This window comes from Macrotis lagotis, chromosome 1, assembly GCF_037893015.1.
Source record: "Macrotis lagotis isolate mMagLag1 chromosome 1, bilby.v1.9.chrom.fasta, whole genome shotgun sequence".
NCBI lineage: Eukaryota > Metazoa > Chordata > Mammalia > Peramelemorphia > Peramelidae > Macrotis > Macrotis lagotis.
The window spans coordinates 920,493,981-920,509,839 of record NC_133658.1 but is presented as its reverse complement, the minus strand read 5'-3'; the positions used below and the strand labels follow the sequence as shown (position 1 = coordinate 920,509,839).

General features: G+C 35.5%; 1 protein-coding gene across 1 annotated transcript; it reads right to left on the bottom strand.

The window, feature by feature from the left end:
- Positions 1-9,972: 9,972 nt before the first annotated feature.
- Positions 9,973-10,908, bottom strand: LOC141509309 (olfactory receptor 7D4-like). The gene has a single exon (XM_074218747.1). It carries the CDS (start codon positions 10,906-10,908, stop codon positions 9,973-9,975), a length of 936 nt encoding a protein of 311 aa, XP_074074848.1.
- Positions 10,909-15,859: the final 4,951 nt, after the last annotated feature.

Here is a 15,859-nt window from a genome sequence, read left to right as displayed (position 1 = left end):
TTGTGTTCCAAGACATATATATGTATCTCACGCTTTCTTCAGCCATTCCCCAATTGATGGACTTTTACTCAATTACCAATTCTTTACCACCACAAACAGGGTACTGTGAATATTTATGTGCAAAAGATGTTTTATGCTTTTTATTATTTTTTGTTCTTTCAATGTTTATTTATTCTTATTTTGTACAAAGGATGATTTTTTTATACAATACTAAAATATTCTTGTTTAAGAGTAAACATAAAACCCCCTCACCACAAAAAATAGACCAGCATGAGCAATAAATTAAAGGAAAGAGAAAAAATGAAAATTAAAAAAATAATAGTATTAATAATAATAATACTAATAAATAATAATAATGATAATAATAATACTAGGGGCAGCCAGGTGGTGCAGTGGAGGGAGTACTGGCCCTGGAGCCAGGAGCTCCCAAACCCAAATCTGGCCCAAGATATTCAACAATCACCCAGCTGTGTGACCCTGGGCAAGCCACCCCAACCCCACTGACCTGCAAAAAACAAACAAAAAACCAAAATATAATAAAATATAATAATATTTAATAATAATAATAATAATAATAATAATAATAATAATAATAATAATAGTAGTAGGGGCAGCCAGGTGACACAATGGACAGAGTACCAGCCCAGCAGCAAGAGCACATGGGTCTAAATCCAGCCTCAGACAACTAACATTCACCCAGCTTTGTGGCCCTGGGCAAGCTACCCAACATAATAATAATAATAATAATAATTATTATTATTATTATTATTATAATTATTATTATTATAAATAATGATGATGATGATGATGATGATGATGCTTCAAACCATGTTCCAACACTTCAAGCTCTGTCATGAGTGAATCACATTCTTAATGATAAGTCCATTACAAAAGCTACTTCCATATTTTTCCCACCAATGCCATTGCTGATTGCAACTCCCTCCATTTGTACTTACCCACTACCATATGCTATATTTTCTCTCTCCTTTCACTCTGTCCCTCTTCTTAAATGTGCTGTAGGTTAGCTGGGTAGAGCATCAGATGATTCCCTGCCCCTGTGACTAAGAGGCCCCGAGCACACGTACTACCCTCTATGGTCCCAGATAGGCCATCCAATGCCAGCCCCTTGCAAGAAATAAAAAAGAAAATGTGTTATATGTGACCACTCTACCCCATGGTTGACCCTCTCCTCCATTATTCACATCCCCCCTTTCCCCCTCCCTCCTTCTCTCCTTCTTACACTAGATGTCTATACTCCGTTGAGTATATATGCTGTTTCTTCTCCTAGCCACCTCTGATAAGAGTGAAGGTTCCCTAATTCCCCCTTGCCTTCCCCCCATTCCATATCATTGCAATAGTTCAATGTAATGAAAATAATCTTATTATATGAAATATCTTAGCCTATTCTACCTCTTCTTTCTCTTACAACCATTAAATTTCAATTTAACCATTTACTCCATTTTTTACATTGTATCTTCAAATTCAGTTCTCTCCTATGCTTCTTCTATCAAAACTCCTCCTACCTGCTCTATAAAATGAGAAGGTTCATATGAGTATTATCAGTATCATTTTTCTAGGCAAGAATACATGTAGTTCATCATCATTAAGTCCCTCATACTTTACTCTTCTCCACTCTCTATGCTTCACCTGAGTCCTGTATTTGAAGATCAAACTTACTGGTCAGTTCTGGCTATTTCAACAGGAACATTAAAAATTCCCCTGGTTCACTGAAAGTCCATCTTTTTCCCTGGAAGATGTTGTTCAATTTTGCTGGGTAGTTGGTTCTCGGTTGCATCCTGAGTTTTTTTTTTTTTTTTTTGCTTTCTGGAATATTATATTCCAAGCCCTACAAGCTTTTAATATAGTTGCTGCTAAGTCCTTTATGATCCTGACTGTAACTCCACAATACTTGAATTTTACTAATTAGTTCTGGCTGCTTGTAATATTTTCTCTTTGACTTGGGAGTTCTGGAACTTAGCTATAATATTCCTGGGGGTGGGTTTTTGGGATCCCTTTCTAGGGGGAGATCGAGGCTTTATCTCAATTTCTATTTTGCCCTCTGCTCCTAGGATATCCGGACAATTTTCTGGTAGGAATTCCTTTAAAATGATGTCAAGGTTGTGTTCCTTATCATGAATTTCAGGTATCTCAATAATTTTTAAATTATCTTTCCTGCGTCTGTTTTCCAGATAAGTTGTTTTTTCAATGAGATGTTTCACATTTCCTTCTAATTTTTCATTCATTTGGTTTTGAAGTATTGTGTCTTGACCTCTTATAAAGTCAGCAGCTTCCCTCATTTCTATAGTTGTCATGAAATAAGTGTTTTTCTCAGAGAGCTTTCTTAGCTCTTTTTTCCATCTGGCCAATTCTGCTTTTTAAAGCATTCTTTTCCTCAATAATTTTTTGAACTCTTTTATCCATTTGACCTATGTTGGGTTTTAACATGTTATTTTCTTAAGTAATTTTTTGGATCTCATTAACTAAGCCTCTGACTTCATTTTCATGTTTTTTCCTGTATCTCTCATTTATTTCCCATTTTTTCTTCTATCTCCCTTACTTGATTTTCACAATCTTTTTTTATTCTCTATCATAGACTCAGTCCAATTTCCTTTATTCTTGGAGTCCTTAGATGCAGAAGCTTGAATATCCTCATCTTCAGAATGAGCATTTTGATCCTTCTTGGGATCATAGACAATGTATTTCTCAATGTGTTCCTATTTTTTCTGTTTACTCATTTCCCCAGCCTGAGCCTGGTCTTGGTGTGCTTCCAGAGCTTTTGAGCATTATTGGGATACCGCCCCCCCCAAACAATTACTTCTGTGTGTGAGGATCTGTCTTTCCTCCTGGTCAGTGAATGACCACAAGCTCATGCCTCTGCCACAGGACTGAGGAGGAGGGAGGCCCTGCAGTTTTATGGGGGACCTAGACTGCGATCAGAATATGATTGTGGTCAGAGCCTTAGAGTCCTGTTCCAGGTAGAGAGGACAGACTTTGGAAGTCTCCTGCCACTCCCCTACCTAGGCTGAATACTCTAGACTAAATTGCCTTGGGGCTCTGGTTTACCAGCTCTGCTTGCTTTCTCTTCCTGGTTCTGGGCTGCTGAGGCCATGCTGTTTGCTGAGTGCCATGAGGGTTGGGCTTCATGGGGTGGCTCTGGCAGAGGGCTCCCTGCTAATCTTCCAAGTTGTGCTCGGTGCTCCCTGGGGTGTAGTTCATGAAACTGCCCTGCTGCCCTGAGCCTTGGCTCCCAGGTGCCCTGGGGCTGCCTCCTATAGGCTGAAGTTCCTTCACTCTGGTGTGCCCACCCCCTAATCCAGTGGAGCTGAGCCTTTCCACTATTTTCCAGTTTACCTTGGTCTGGAGAACTCCCTCACTAGATCTTTCTGTAGGTTCTCACAAAAATTTAGTTTTTGTCCTTAATTTATGAGTTTTGAAATATGAGAGAGAGAGAGAGAGAGAGAGAGAGAGAGAGAGAGAGAGAGAGAGAGAGAACGAACCTAAGAGTGGCTCTTCTCTTGTCACCATCTTGGCTTTGCTATTCCTATAAGAAAATCATTCTTTTTTCAGGTTTTTGCAAGTCAAATGGGGTTAAGTGGCTTGCCCAAGGCCACACAGCTAGGTAATTATTAAGTATCTGAGGCCGGATTTGAACTCAGGTACTCCTGATGTCAGGCCCAGTGCTTTATCCACCATGCCACCTAGCCACCCAAGAAAATCATTCTTAAAACAATATTGCTGTCACCTTATGCAAGAATAACCTGGTTCTTTTCTTCTTATTTTCACAATTTCCTTCAATGTTTCCATGTCTTTCTAAGATCATTGAGATCATCATTTCTTATAGTATAGTCAAATTCAATTGCATGCATGCAACACAACTTTTTAAACTATTCCCCCACTGATGAATATTCTTACAGTTTTCAGGTCTTTGTTATCACAAATAGAATTGTTGCAAATATCACACACGTATTTTTCAGTCAGTACACTTTATTAAATGCTAATCTCTACAGTGAGGGCATCAATGAGCAAATAGTTTTGTTCAAACAAATTGTAAATAGTATAAGTAGAAAATTACTAATAGAGAGAAGGCACTAGAATTAAATTTGAGAAAGTATTGGAAAAGGCTGCATCCTGTGGAACATATTTTTGTTGAAAATTTGTATTTAATTTTTTTCAAAAAAATATTTTAATTACTCACAAGGATAGTTTTCAGTCTTCAACCATTTACAAATTTTTGAGTTACAGGTTTTTCTACAATTCTACTTTCGCTCTGACATCTCGTGCCATGGAACAATCTGATACAAATGTGGTATATATACAATTTTCTTTAACATTTTTCCATTTGTGATATTGTGACGAAAGAGTTAGAACTAAGAGATTAAAAATTAGAAAGAAAAAAGCATAAAAGTAATTTTGAAAAGTAATTATAGTATGCTTGGTTCTCCATACAGACTCCATAGTTTTTCTCTCATGTGGTTGACATTTTTCTATAACAGGCCTTTTGGATTGACCTTGATCACTGAACTGCTGAGAGGAGCTACCTCCATCACACTGGATCATTTCACAATGTAACTTTTAATGTGTACATTTTTCTCCTGATTCTTCTTTATTCTTTCAGGACCTGCTAATACAAGGCATTGCATTTATATTTTCTTACAGAATAATACCCTATGGTATTTAAATTCCATAGATTGTTCATACATCCTCCAATAATGTTTATCCCCTCAACTTTCAATAATTTGACAGTATGAAAAGAGCTGCTTTAAATATTTTTGTACATTTAAGTCTTTTTTCATTTTTTATAATCCCTTTGGTATAGAGAACTAGTAGTGATATTATTAGATCAAAGGGCTTACACAGTTTTATTGACATTTGGTCACAATTCAAAATTGCATTCTCAAAATGTTGGATGAGTTGACAACTCCACAATCAGCATATTAATGCCTCAGTTTTCTCATATCTTCTCCATCATTGATCTTTTTTTTTCTATTTTATAATTTTGCTCACTATAATAGATAGGAGGTAGTAACTCAGAGATGATTTTGCATTTCTTAAATCGACAATAATTTAGAGCATTGATTTATATGACTAGAGATAGCTTTAATTGCTTCATCTGAAAAGATGAAAAAATGCCTGCCTAAATTATTTGACCAGTTATCACCTATAGGTGAAGAAACTCTAGCTCCTTCACCTGAATTAATTAGGTCCTTCAGTATACTGGATACTCTTCATTGCATCCTCTCCAGATTATGACCTGTCTACATTGTGGTACTCAGAACTAAAAACGAAATTTCAGAAACTTGACTATGGCATTAAGATGATCACCTCCCTCTAATTGGAATTTTTAATCTCTTTTAATGTAGTTTAAGTTCCTTTTAGTTTTATTTTGTCTGTCATACCCTCCTGACTTAAAATGATTTTGCAATCTATTGCAAACATCCAGTTTCTAAAGAGTAACAGTCAATCTTGTTTTTTAGGATAAGATGTTCTGGGAAGATTTGTGTATTTTTAGTTCCATCTTTAATTATACAAAACTACTTAGTGAATAGGATTAATTCCATCATATTTGCTGAGCCTGTGTTGCTCAAACTCCCCAGTGATTGTCCAGGGATAGCCCAAGAATGAATGCATGAAAAGTCACCTATTTCATTAAATGTCCATATTTTCACCTAAAAAAGCATGCTCAGTTTTGCTGGGTAGTTGATTCTTGGTTGTAATCTAAGTTCTTATATCCTCCATAATATCATATTCCATATCTTCAATAAAATTTTAATTGTATATATTAATTTTCATTCATATTCAGATGTATCATTTTAAGCGACAAAATCTTCTTTTACCCTCCCTATACCTTCCCCTCTGCTCTGTGTCAAACTCAGCTTGATATTGTATACATATTTTGGATAGGCATGTTTACATATTAAACATTTTTGGTATGAGAAATTAGGATTAAGGGAATCAGATACATAAGAAAAAATTTTTATAAAATTTTCATCAGATTCTGAAGGTATGGTTTTCCTTTGTGTCTCTGTGTGTGTGTGTGTGTGTGTGTGTGTGTGTGTGTGTGTGTGTGTGTGTGTGTGTTTTGTTCATTCATCTGGATGGGGATAACATTGTCCATAGCGGGTTTAATATGGCTGTCATGATTATTTGAATTTCTGAGAGGAGCTGCTTCTGTCTATTGTGATCATCTCACAATATTGCTGTTAATGTGTATAACCTTCTTGGTTCTATTCCCTTCGCTCAGCATAACAACCCCTAAGTCATTCCATGCTCATGCTTCTCTAGAGTTTGACTATTTATGATTTCATGTATAAATATAATATTCTATAGTCTTCATATACCATAACTTGTTTAGCCATTCCACAATTGAAGGGCACATGTCCTTCATTCTTTTAATGTTGATGCTGGCAAGTCCAATGCAATCTACTTGTGGCTATTTCATCTTTGAATTGCTTCTTTCTGGTTGCCTGAAGGATTTTCTGCTTCATCTCATGAATCCTGGATTTGGCTATAATATTACTTAGCATTTTCATTTTGGAAAACTTTTCAGGAAGTAATTAGTGAATCCTTTCAATAACAATGTTACTTTCTGCTGCTAGAATTTCAGAGCAGTATTCCTTGAGAACTTCTTGAAATATGTTGTTCATTTTCTTTTTCTTTTTTACATTTTGATCCAGGCAGTTAGGTAGTTTAATAATTCTTAAATTTTCTCTTCTGGATCTATTTTTGAGGTCAGAAGCTGTTTGTTTATTTTACAAAGGGTTAATATTCATTTTATGCTATTTTTTAAAAATTTTAATAAATTGATCTTTCATGTCACATGTAATCATTTGTATCCACTGTCCCAGTCAATTCTTCAAGGAATTATTGTGGTATCATATGTGCTTCAGGCCCAGGGTTATGAAGGGGTAACACAGAAATAGCTTTGTGCCTTAACAAGCAAGATGTACTTCAGAGCTTAGAGAAGGGAGTAGCTACATGTCCAAACTAACAAGATGTACTCCAAGGTTCAGATAAGAAAGCACATTCTGAGAAAATACCTTGTGCATTGTTCTCAAAACACTCTGCACTCTGTTTCTCAAAACACTGTTTGGTTCTCAAAACATTCACCTAAGACAAACACAATGAAATGCACGTGAAAAAGGGCTTGCTAAAATGCTTATGTAAGTGGTTACGAAAATGAACAGTATAAAAGTATGTATCCTGTGATCAATAAATGAACCAGCTTATTCACCACATTGGTGCTTTTGTGTGTTCCTCTCTTAGCATGCTCAACAAATTATTTTCTTCAAATAGCTTTTAGATCTCCTTTTCTATTAGAATAATAGAATTTTAAAGGAATTTTATCCTTTTACCTTTACCCAATTGCATTTTTAATGTATTTAATTTATTACAGTAAATATTTTGCTACCTTTTGCATGATGCTGAATTCATCTATTATATCTTTTCCCCTTTTTTCACATTTTAAAAATAATTTCTAAGCTTTTCCAGGAAGTGTTTTTGTGCAGAAGACTAATTCATATTCTCCTCTGGAGAATTGCATGCAATGTTTTTTTCCTGCCATCCTCTTCTAAATGAGGTTTTGCCTGTTATCTCAAAGTTACTGTCTATATCCTCACTTTTCTATGTCATTCCTTATTATTTTTATATCTGAGCACTTTTCAAACCTGTTAAATATGGAAGAAGGATTCACTCAAATACTTTCCACTTTGAGAACTTTATAGGCTTGCTCATTGGTTGAGCCATCGAGTTCAGTCAAGCCACATTAACTAGGGTCTGATTTAAACCTGCTTTGGAGTCCTCCCAACTCTCCTGTTTTCCTATTGTCCTGCGGAGCAAGCACTCCAGTGAACTGCACTACAGATCCCTCCTATAGATCTCCCTGGCTTCCCCTCCACATCCTGCCCATACACTGACTATAATTGCTGGCTTGGACACACTCCCTCTCAGGTTTAGACAGAGCAGGGAAAAGGCTCCAGTCTGAACTTTTGAGAGTTGTGTTACTCCAGAATTCATTTAGACGTTTGCTGGAAAGTTTCTGGTTTCTCTCCTTCATTGTATCTCCACCCTTTTATCTCCCATGCTTCTAGATTTTGGCACATCGATGCTTTCCAAGAGCCTATCTTAATACACAACTATAATCCAACACAATGTTTTACAAATGCTGCTTCCTTTAAAACTGATTATCACTTTCATAAACATATTTTATTCACAGATATTTTCATACCAAGTGTCATACAAACACCAGAGATCAAATTTATCTTTTTGAATTAATAATTCTAATTTATCTTGCCTGTTCCCAATAGTTCTAAATTATGGTTATTCTTTCTTGAGTAAGACTGTGACATTTTGCATGTTTTAATTGATATATAGAGAGACAAGAATGGGATCCCTTCTGTTCCATATTTAGCAGGAAGACTTTTAAGGGATCTAAGAGTATCATTACAAGTAAGTGGTTTTGATTGTAATGTAGAGCATGTTGGGCAGTTTTTAAGAAATAAAATAAATATATGTTTGACTAAGTTTATGAAGTGTTTTAATAGGCTCAGAATATAAAAAATCATTCTAGTACTAATACAGAGACAATGAAGCATCTCAGAAAAACTCATGAAATGGTCAGTCCCATGTATGAGGGTAAGTATTACAAGATAATCACATAAATGACTGGACTTTAAACATATGAACCTATTTCTATTTCTCATAAACAAAACAATATGCACATAGTTTCTCAAAAGCTGAGAAATCTAAACTTCATTTCTGCTAGACCCAGCAAAAATAAAACGTCTTTATAAAGATAAAGAGACACATCAGGAAAGATGGTACCGTATTGTGTTGATTATTTTTAACCATACTGATTCAAAATGAGGACTTGTAAATCCTGAAAGAATCAGGACCTAGACACCCAGTCATGAAATCTCACAATGATTTTTCTCTAATTTATCTTTCCTCATTGCAGGAATCAAGTAATTCACAGTTTAGGAGATACTTTCATTTAAAATATTTGCCTTCATAAAAAGTGGAAAAAATGGAGGTAATAAGGACAGATTTTCCACTTCCCATTTCAAAAATGATAAAATTGAGTGTTAATGATATTAGATCATTGGTCAAATGGACACAGCTTTCAAGTGCCGGATTGAGAAGTAAATTTTAGTTTTGTCTCTCGATTTCAAGCACCTTTCTCACTTGAACATTTATGTGAAGTGAAGCACGTGTAATTATGGTTCAAATACAATAATAAAGTGAAGATTTTACAATCAATAAGAACAAAATGAACCAGTAATAAAAGAACTTTGAGATTCATCAACTAACATTTATTAAGCACCTACTACATTTCAGGGACTCTGCTAAATTTGGGGTATACAAAATGAAGCAAATAAAAGCAGTCACTGATATCAAAAATCTTACAATCTCCTGGGAGAGATAATTAAAGACAAATACATACATATATACATACATATCTAGAATATATAACATGAGTAAAAAATTAGAAAAAGAAGATACTAGAAATAAGAGGATTTGTGAAAGGATTCCAGGATAAATGACATCTATTCATATTTGTGACTTAAAGGAAAGAAAAGAAGCTATAAGATTCTGGATGTGAGGGACAGTCTGAGAAAATGACAATAGCCAAGAAATGCAGGTTCTTATTCAAGGAAATGTATAGAATGTAATCTCACTGGAGCTAAGAGTATGTGGGATAAAATTATTAGAAGTTTGGATAGGTAGAAAAGGATGAAGATAAAAAGGATTTGAATTCAGAGAATTTTGTATTTGTTTTTGGAATCAAAGGTGAATCACTGACATTGAATAGTCATGATGCCAGGATCAAAACCTGTAACTTAGGTAACTTGCTTTAATGATGAAATAGGGGATATATTTAAATGGGGAGAAAATTGACAGGTCCAGCATTTTTGCCTCCTAATATTTCTCCCAGAATTACCTTTTTCTTATTGGAATTTCCAGGATTCATTCCCATCAATAAGAGGTTTTTCTGCTCATGAGTCTCATAAGGGCAGCTTTTATGTCCTTATTTCTTAGTGTATAGATGAAGGGGTTCAACATAGGGGTGACCACAGCATATATAGCTGAAACAGCTGTGCTCTTCCAGGAAGTATCAGTAAATGAAGAGGTCAAATATACCCCAAACACTGAGCCATAAAACAAAGAAACAACACAGAGATGAGATCCACAGGTAGAAAAGGCTTTGTACTTACCCTGAGTGGAAGGGATTTTCATAATGGAAGAAAATATTTGAATATAAGAGTAAAGGATCCCCATGAAAGGGATAACACCCAGCAATCCAGAAATAAAATACATCAAAATATAATTGATGAGAGTGTCAGAACAAGAAAGCTTCATGATCTCAGGAAGATCGCAAAAGAAGTGATTAATCTGATTGTTGGTACAAAAGGAGAGATGTGTTACCATTACACTGAGAAGAAAGGAATCTAGAAATGCTAGTGACCAGGACAGTATCACTAGCAAGACACAGAACCAAGAGCTCATCATTACTGCATAGCGTAGAGGGTGACATATAGCCACAAAACGGTCATAGGCCATTGAAGTGAGCAGAAAATGATCCAAACCAGCAAAAAGTTCAAAGAAGAACATCTGGATAAGACAGTCAGCATAGGGGATTGCCTTATTTAGTGTCCTGAAGCTCGCCAACATCTTTGGGACTGTGGTGGTCACCACACAGGTATCCACAAAGGACAAATGGGTAAGCAAGAAGTACATGGGGGTGTGGAGATGAGAATCAAAGCCAACAGCCAACATGATGAGCAGATTTCCTACCATTGTGACCAAATACATGCTTAAGAACAATCCAAAGAGTGGTCTTTCCTGATCTGGATTCTCAGAAAATAGCAGGAGGATGAATCCAGTGAATTGTGTTTGGTTTTCTGGTACCATGGGCCTGGCTTTTCTGCTAGGAAAGGAAATGACAAGAACATAAGATGAAATTTTTTTCTTTGTTTCTGAAATGGAGAAACTATAACTCTCATTTGACTGACAGGATTTCTACTTCTTGTCCCTGTCTCTGCCAAATATTATCTTTTTGATCTTGGAAAATCACTCTTTGTACATTCCACCTAAATGCGAGACAAAGATTTGGAGCTAATATTCTCTAAGCTTCATTCTATTTCTGAAAGTTAATGAAATACCTCCTGAGATTAACTTTACCCATAAAAGAAAATAGAGCAGAAGGATTAAAATAAAAGAGATAACATGGATATGGCTGGAGTATTCCTTCAGATAATAGCAGGGAGAGAGAGAGAGAGAGAGAGAGAGAGAGAGAGAGAGAGAGAGAGAGAGAGAGAGAGAGAGAGAGAGAGAGAGAGTCATCTGATATGACTGGACGTTTTAGGGCCTTATACTCTTCAACTGAATCATAAAAGCACCTAGAAATAGCATGGATCTTATAAGACACAGAGCAAAACTGAATCTCACAAAAAGTCTAAGCAAAAAAAATATATATATATATACTTAGCCACTAAGCATCTTACCTTTTCGAATAGTTTCATGGAAAGGAAAATTCTCAGCATACTTAGGCAACCCATTTCACTCTGAGTTTGCTTTAACCATTAGTGTTGGGCTAAAATATGACTTTTCAAGTACTGTCCAATGGGCTCATTCTACTTCTTAAGATATTGAGAACAAACTCCTTTTCTCTGTCCCATAAGATTTCTTTCAATTTGTGACAAGAGTTAGTTCCTATTATATATGCTTTCTGTCCTTTAGATCAGGAAATTCTAATTGCTTCCACCTGATTCTAATTAGGCCCTTCACCATCCTATTTCTTTTTCCTTGAATGCTTTATAAATTATCACTGCTTTTTCTAAATTGTAGTACACAAGATTTCAAATGAGGTCAGAATGGGATCAAAGACAATGGAATGATCATCTCCTTTTCATTGGTAGTTAAATTTCTTTCAATTTGGTTTAATCATGATTTAAGTTATTTTCTGTGCCAAATCCCTGCTGACTTACATTGAGTTTACAATTCACTGGAAACCTCTTCATCATTTTCAAAAGCATATTGGACTTGTGTTTTTGGAGAACTTCTATGCGGCTTCTGTGCTTTTCACTTTCTTGTATAATGTAATTCTACCTAGATGGTAGTACATGGAATTAATGATTCATTATTTGGTAATACTAAGGCTACTCTGTGATAGTCTGATTTTCTATATAAGAAAGGATACCTCTTTGAGACAACTCCATAATCCTCTGAAGGGTTTTAAGATATAACACTTTCTAGTTCTCAACCTTTATATCCTGTCCCATATGACACAGAAATTGTACATTCTATTCCAATTCCAGTTAACATATGCTTTGTTTCTTCCCTATGAGGCATGAAGCTATTTAATGGGAATTTGCCTTTTAAGAAAATTGTAGATGAAATATGAATTCACATTTAAATGAGACTGGCCAGTGTATCAAGATGTTTATAGAAAAATCGGAGTCTTGTCTAACATTTTCAGGTGGAGTTAACAACTTCAAATAATTACAGTGAATTCTGGAAGGCTCTTTATATTAAAAGAAATGTCAGTAATCACCTGAAGGAAATAGAATTTCTAGATGTGTTTCTCTTAGAATCCCATAAGTGCTGAACCTCAGAATTGATAACACATATGGAACACTTTTAAGCCTATTGTGCAGCCAGTTAGAGTTTATTCAACATTTTACCATGCCCCAAACATTCTTCTAAGAGTTAGGAATACAATGTCTAAAGATAAGGAAGGGGAAGTTACCAATTCAAGCCAATGGTCACTGAGCCTAGAGACTCAAATGCACAGGAGAAGATTGACAAATGACATATAGGAATTCTTCTCCAAAATGCAGAATTCTTTGAAGTAATTGATCAATAGGAAAAGACTAATGATGTGGGCAATGATGTCTGATGGTGATGAGGCCCCAGTCCCATTTTCATGATTTTGAAACTCATAGAATCAGAAAGAGTAAGGGGTTGAGGAAAGATTTTATAACACATGAGGTGTCCTTTTCCAACCATTCCCTGAAGATGTCCCATGAGAAGGAACACACGGCTACCTGATTGAACACAATCCACATATGGAAATTTAAATAATTCAATTAATGGGAGTTTACCGGTTTCTTTGTGTCCTTGGAACAAATTGAAATTTGTCTCTTTTTTTGCCATATCCTCTCAGGCTACAGAAGATATTGTATTTCTCTTGATAACCCTTTGAACATTTCAAGATAGCTGCCAAACCAGAAGAAATAGGAGCATAGGACATATTTATTATAGCAAATGCACTAAAGCCCCAAGGAGAGCTTACTTGGAGAGGTAAAGAAAAGTTTTCTTCCTCACTTTGCAATACTGGTGTTAGTACAAGCCAGAATAGACATGATGGAATTGAAGCCAATTAGTAGAGAAGAATGCCCAGAAAAATTATCAAGTTGAAGCCAAAGCAGATTTGAACTGATTCATACTCAGCTTATCTTCTTGTAAGATACTCATCTTTTTTCCACATATGTAGGATATATTCTGGGGGTATTCTGCTAAGAAAAGCTCATACCAGAAAATTGCGTGCAAAAAGTTTGACAACTAATTTCCCTACAACCTTCTAGGATATAGCCATGACATGTTAGGGGATGGTTTTCTAACATTCATCTTTCTTTTAAAATTCATATATTTTCTAATATTTATAAACTTTTAAACATCTACCATTGTGAGTCCTCTCTTGCTTTTGAGTTGATATCAATTAGACAGACAGACAATTGATTTCCATAGTACAGAGAGTTAGTATAATATAATGCATGCCTCCTAAAAAGTAAAAAGACAGTGATGTCCACTTCCTACAGACAATATCCAGGTGAAAGTAGCATCAAATCTGTAATTGTTACTAAGGGGCATCGCAGTTTGTGAAAGCCTTTTTCTTACAAGTGCAAAATACAAGACCAAATGCATCAGGTGAATAACAAATGATAAAATCTATAGAATTTTCAATAGGATAGCAGGTCGAGAATAGTAAGAAGTGATGTCTATCAGAGAAATAACTGCCCATGAGGATTTTAAGAAATTCTGAGGAATCTGCATAGACATTTCAGTGATAGTTTGTACTTCCGGCAAAAACTCAGCCTACAGTAATATTCAGACCTCTGTAGACACAGGTAATACAGATATCTACAATTTGTATGAAAAGGATATTTTTAGAACACAGTAATTTGTATCTCAGAGAAGGGACACAATCTCCCTAACATTACTGCAATAGCAGTAAATGCATCTGATAGTTACTTCTGGATAAAGGTCTTCCCAGGTGTTAGGGTTATACTTATTCTACCTTGATTGGACAAGAATAGATTTATAGCTCTTCTATTGTGCTAAAAAGAAAAGTTTGTTCTTTTAAAATGATTATAAAAGTTATCACCAAAATCCCCACAAAGATGATCTCATTTGACTTTCATAAAGCATTCAGGAAGTTAATAGGTAATTTTTAGTTTGTATTTCCTGGTTTATTGCCCTCCTCCCTGAACATATATGTGTGTGTGTGTGTGTATATATATATACATATATATATATATATATGTATATATATATATGCATACACATATGTATATATATATATCAATAAAACCTGTTCTAAATAATTTCAAAAATTCAAACTTAAACCTGACTCAGATTATGAGGTTTATTCCACTCTCCTTTGTTTTTCCTCCCTACTTAGACCTCAGTGAACTCTGGATTTGCAAGTAAACCCTCTAATGAATTAAGTCTTCCTGAACTTTCAACTGGATGTTGCTATGATTTGAGCTTTGTTGGCTTTGGGAGAGTCTCCTTGGGTTTCTGAGCAACAACTGACTCCTCTTTTTCCCTTATTTCCCCTCCTTCTTTGTTCCTCACTGCTTTCCCAACACTTCCCACCTCCAATCACTTACTGAACATCACCAAGGAAATAGACTTGTTTCACTGTATCTGTGTATTGGAATGGAGGAAGTAAGGCAGGAAGTCTGAATCCCAGAAAATGTGGAGATTTTCAGTCAGTTTGTCCAATATTTCTAGGAGGCACAATGCAACTCCATACCGATATGAGAAAACTGAGATAGGGTCTTGAGAAGGAAAGGAAGATATTTAAAATTTATTTTGTCTAAGACCTCTATCCCCCAAACTCTTCATTAGCTATACAATATTAATTATATTTCCAATTCCCGCCCCTTGTCCCCCTTGGGGCAGGAAAGTTTGGCAGAAAACTTCCTAATGCAGAGAGCTGTCCAATATTTCCTGTGATAATCTCAGGGGACCTCGAGCAATAAAGGCCCTCAGTGGGTTTTTAGACCAATAAGAATCATCTATTTTCTTTTCAACAAAGAATACACCTCCTCTCAGGGCATCACAATGTGCTCTTCTAGTTTTCAAATTGCAAAGAAAATTTGCTTGTGCTCAACTAAAATCATTGTATTAATAATTAACGTTATTTTATTCTTATTCTTTCTTTGGGGGTCAAGCAGAATAAGTCTAATAACTCTTCTACATGAGATAATTTCCAACTCGTAAAGTTCGCATTCACCTCGGCATTTCTTCTACAGCTCAATAATTCCACATGCTTTTTTTTTAAGGTTTTTGCAAGGCAAATAGGGTTAAGTAGCTTGCCCCAGCCCACACAGCTAGGCAATTACCAAGTGTTTGAGGCCAGATTTGAACCCAGGTACTCCTGACTCCAGGGCCAGCGCTCTATCCAATCTACCACCTAGCAGCCCCTCTCCACATCCTTTAATTGCAACTCATTTCTGTTCCATTTTATACATTGGCTTCCCCACATAGTATAATATAAATTTAATTTTTGAAAGCTAATCTAAAACCTGGCAATGATTCGTATTAAATATCATCCAAATAGATTTGTTTCATT